Raw genomic sequence first — 3,914 nt, 5'->3', positions numbered from 1 at the left:
ATCATTAGATATAGGCAGGCGTAAAGGTCGTTAGGAGATCTTATATTCTGGTACTTGTTGCAGTATTTGAGCAGGTGTTTGACTGTCAACCTACAGTTATAGGTATCACACTCCGGTGGGGGTTCTCTTTTCATCAGATGAGAGAGAGAGAGAGTATAGTGTCATAATAAAAAATTATGTTATGCGAAAGAGAGAGAGAGAGAGAGAGAGAGAGAGAGAGAGAGAGAGAGAGGAAAGAAGACAGAGACATGTATTAAACATAAGTAGAAGTAATGTACTTAATGTAAAAAAAAAGAGTATGGGAAGAAAGAGAGGGAGGGGTAGAGAGAGAGAAGAGAGAAAGAAAGGGAGAGAGAGAAAGAGAGAGAGGGAGAGAGAGAGAAATAGAGAGAGAGAGAGAGAGAGAGAGAGAGAGAGAGAGAGAGGGGGGGGAGAAATAGGCTCTTAGAAAAGTAAACAAAATACCTTTAGAATAATATTATTTCTTGTATGTACTACCTACAGGTATGTTTGTATGTTTAGTACTTCTAATTCTTGTATGACTGCAATTGATATTGTATGATTTGTATGAATATCGACTAGATAGGTACATAATATTAATATAAGTAAAGATGGATTCGTGTTGAAAATTATTTGAATTTTTTTGCTTCAATAGAAAACACATTCTAACTCTTCGCTTTCAGTGATATAAAAACAAGAACTATAAATATACCTACGTAGTCTCTTGTACCTATATATGGAGAAAAAAATCCAAATGATAAGTATGAACAAATATGGCTACTACCCAGAACCAAGTAAAAGTTTCCTATTAGGTAGTTCTGAACAATGCGCTAAATGTTTTGCCGAGATGGATGTGTATGGAAGAGGAGAGATAGACGTCCTGGAGTTCCTGGACTATATCCTCTCTGAGTACAGACAGAAACGATTCGCCATTAATGATGCCATTGGATACATTCCACCTAGAGTGGGCAGGTTCTACCCAACTAAAAACATTCATCTAAACACCATTGATATTCAGATTGCAGCCTCCAAACTCACAGGTATGGATACTATAAGGAAAATCTATCATCTCAACACCTCCAGTCCGACAAGCTATCTGACGAAGCATAACTTTGGTATCTACGTGACGCCGATAGGGAAGAGTAGTATTGGATTCTGGCGATCTGATTTGAGCATGATCAAGGACGAGTTGTTATATTCTAGCAAGGAGATTCCAGAGCTAACATCCGCCGGTGTACGCAAGAGGAACGTCGGCTTGAAGAACACATTGAAACAAGTGAAGGACAATTATGAGAAGCAAGGGCCTGAGTTTGACCTTGTCATCATGGAAGATCTCCAGCTCATTGCTTGCTTCAAGATATTCCACAGATCCCTCCTGTTTTACGACCTGAAGTATTTGGAGCTCAAGTATTCAATATCAGAGCTACCTCTGGAGATATCCTGTGCTGACTATGTACCGAACCAGGGCGGGGTGTCCAGATTATTCCTAGGGGGCGCTACTGGGGGATTTCTTATTATAGAACTCCTCACGTCTTCCAATGTCCTCACTGCATTGATCTTGGGCAGTGTCAAGCATTACAAGTACAGGGAGATCCTGTCACGGCAGGTACGAGCACACAAGGTGGCGTGTCATGAGAAAGGGTACCTCACCAAGGTTCACTACTACAGTCTCATGCTCAAGAACTTCATCATCACCTCGTCCCTGTTTGATGAAACATCTCCCAAGGGTTGCAACACACTCTCCGTCACTGAATTCACTGTGGCCTCCACAACACCCATGTTCATTGAAGTCATCCTGGCCACAATCTCGTTCCAGGCCCTTCATCATCACCTCGTCCCTGTTTGATGAAACATCTCCCAAGGGTTGCAACACACTCTCCGTCACTGAATTCACTGTGGCCTCCACAGCACCCATGTTCATTGAAGTCATCCTGGCCACAATCTCGTTCCAGGCAACGGACAGTATCAACACATTTGTCACGGAGAAGGCTGGCGCTCTGTTCTCCGGCGGATGGGACAAGTTGATCCGTCTGTGGCATGTAGCTGATGTGATGGAGGAGTCACAACGCTGTCACTTTGTGTTCTTCGGACACCGCACGCCCATCATCGGCATCTATTATCATTCCAGATACTTCCAGGAATCTGTAATGAAAATAATTCAGCCAGGAATTTTGCCTGGAACAATGGCTTAGGATTGGAAAAGTTTAATTAAAAACAATAAAAAAAAGTCTGGTGTGAACATCACACGAGTTTCCTTATCCCATTGAATTATGTCGAAAACCGCGAGAAAGCGGCCAAAATACAGCCAACCGATGCACCGTACTTCCAGGTCATTTCCATGTCTGTGGATGCTGTCATCAACGTGTGGTGTTCCAGACAGAAGACACTCATACAGTCCTACTCCTTTGCTACTTCCAGGTCATTTCCATGTCTGTGGATGCTGTCATCAACGTGTGGTGTTCCAGACAGAAGACACTCATACAGTCCTACTCCTTTGGTCATCTGATGCCACGGCTCTACCCGCTATTCAACAGCTACCGGCCGAAGCTGCCGAAAATTCTGCCCGCGTTCTATTTTTGTGAGCGCACCGAGAGTATTCTGTTGGGCGCGGAGTCTTTGATTGCCATTCCGTTCGGCGAAGTTATAAAGGAAGAGAAACTTGTGTAACTTGTTGTTGAAGATGAATGTGAAGCAATTCCAATAATCTTCCACCATTCTCACCATTCCCATTATTAATATTACCACAGGACTACTCTTGTGTACAAGACATTATTTTCCCCTTTGTCAAACCTCTTTGTCAAAAAAAAAAAAAAAAAAAAGAAAGATGAAATTCAATACAAATATCTAGTATTATAAAAAAGTAGGCTATGGGTGTATAGGTAGTACTCAACAACAAAACCTACAAAAACAAAGCCATTTTGTTCGGAATTATAACTTGAAAGCTCTTTTGACACTTATAATCTTCTAATCCTCGAATCCGGCAACAAATATCACCTTATAGGCGTCAGACAGGCCAAAAAACAGGCTTATCCTATCAATAAGATTTTATTGTCCTATAGCCTCTATCTACTAGCCATGTAGGAAGGTTTATAAGTCCAAGGTGGGTTTATAAGTCCAAGGTTTATAAGTCCAAGTACAGGAAAGAATCCCCGTCAGAGCTAAAAGAAAAAAAAAAAAACACTTAGGTACCTATACCTACGTAGGTACCTATTATTATTTTGGAATTCATGTCAGAAAAGAGGAAAACCAATTATTTTTTTAGAAAGTCACGTTCTAAAAGAGGACAATACCTATCTATATATTTGGTAGAATGCTAGGACGATATTTTATGGGTGAATCTGACATCTCCACTAACACGTCAAATGTTGCACATTGCATAAGCAAAGTATTGTACGGCGTTCATACAAATCTATAATTTCCTTTTTATTTGTCATTGTTTACAATGTTGAATTTTTGACTCCTTTTAGTCCTAGTCCTTATTCATCAGGGAAATAAAATACATACATAGGTAAATGTGCAACTTTTTGTGGTCTTTGAGAAGGGTATTGAAATTGAAACTAACAGAGCTAGAGCCAGGTACCTACTCAAAATTGTGGTATTCTATTCTGATACAAAATGGTGAATCTACATTCTATAATATTATTTCAATATATATAAAAAAATGTGAACACGAAAAAAAAAAAAAAAAAAAAAAAAAAAAAAATGGGACTCTCTTTCTCTCTCTCCCTCTCTCTCTTCTCCTACTCTTTTTTTCTGCTTTAGTGATAAAAATTGACAAAAGCCATAAGTTCACTCGTCTGATGGTGTATGTTTTGTGTCGCTTTTATACTTAATACACGTTATTAGTTTTCGACATGGAACATTATTATCACAGCGTACAGCGTGAAGTATCTATCAACATGAAGGGGCAATGT

At 39.9% G+C, this 3,914-nt stretch overlaps 1 protein-coding gene across 1 annotated transcript; it reads left to right on the top strand.

Annotated features, from left to right (window-relative positions):
• Positions 1–824: 824 nt before the first annotated feature.
• Positions 825–2,754, top strand: LOC103518346. The gene is made up of 3 exons (XM_026830176.1): positions 825–1,816; positions 1,953–2,138; positions 2,419–2,754. The coding sequence occupies exons 1-3, from the start codon at positions 848–850 to the stop codon at positions 2,665–2,667; spliced, it is 1,404 nt and encodes a 467-aa protein (XP_026685977.1). The 5' UTR covers positions 825–847; the 3' UTR covers positions 2,668–2,754.
• The last annotated feature ends 1,160 nt before the right edge of the window (positions 2,755–3,914 follow it).

The sequence above is a fragment of the Diaphorina citri genome, unplaced genomic scaffold, assembly GCF_000475195.1.
Source record: "Diaphorina citri unplaced genomic scaffold, Diaci psyllid genome assembly version 1.1 scaffold2159, whole genome shotgun sequence".
NCBI lineage: Eukaryota > Metazoa > Arthropoda > Insecta > Hemiptera > Psyllidae > Diaphorina > Diaphorina citri.
Note: the sequence above shows the minus strand (reverse complement) of the source record. Positions and strands in the feature narration are given on the sequence as shown.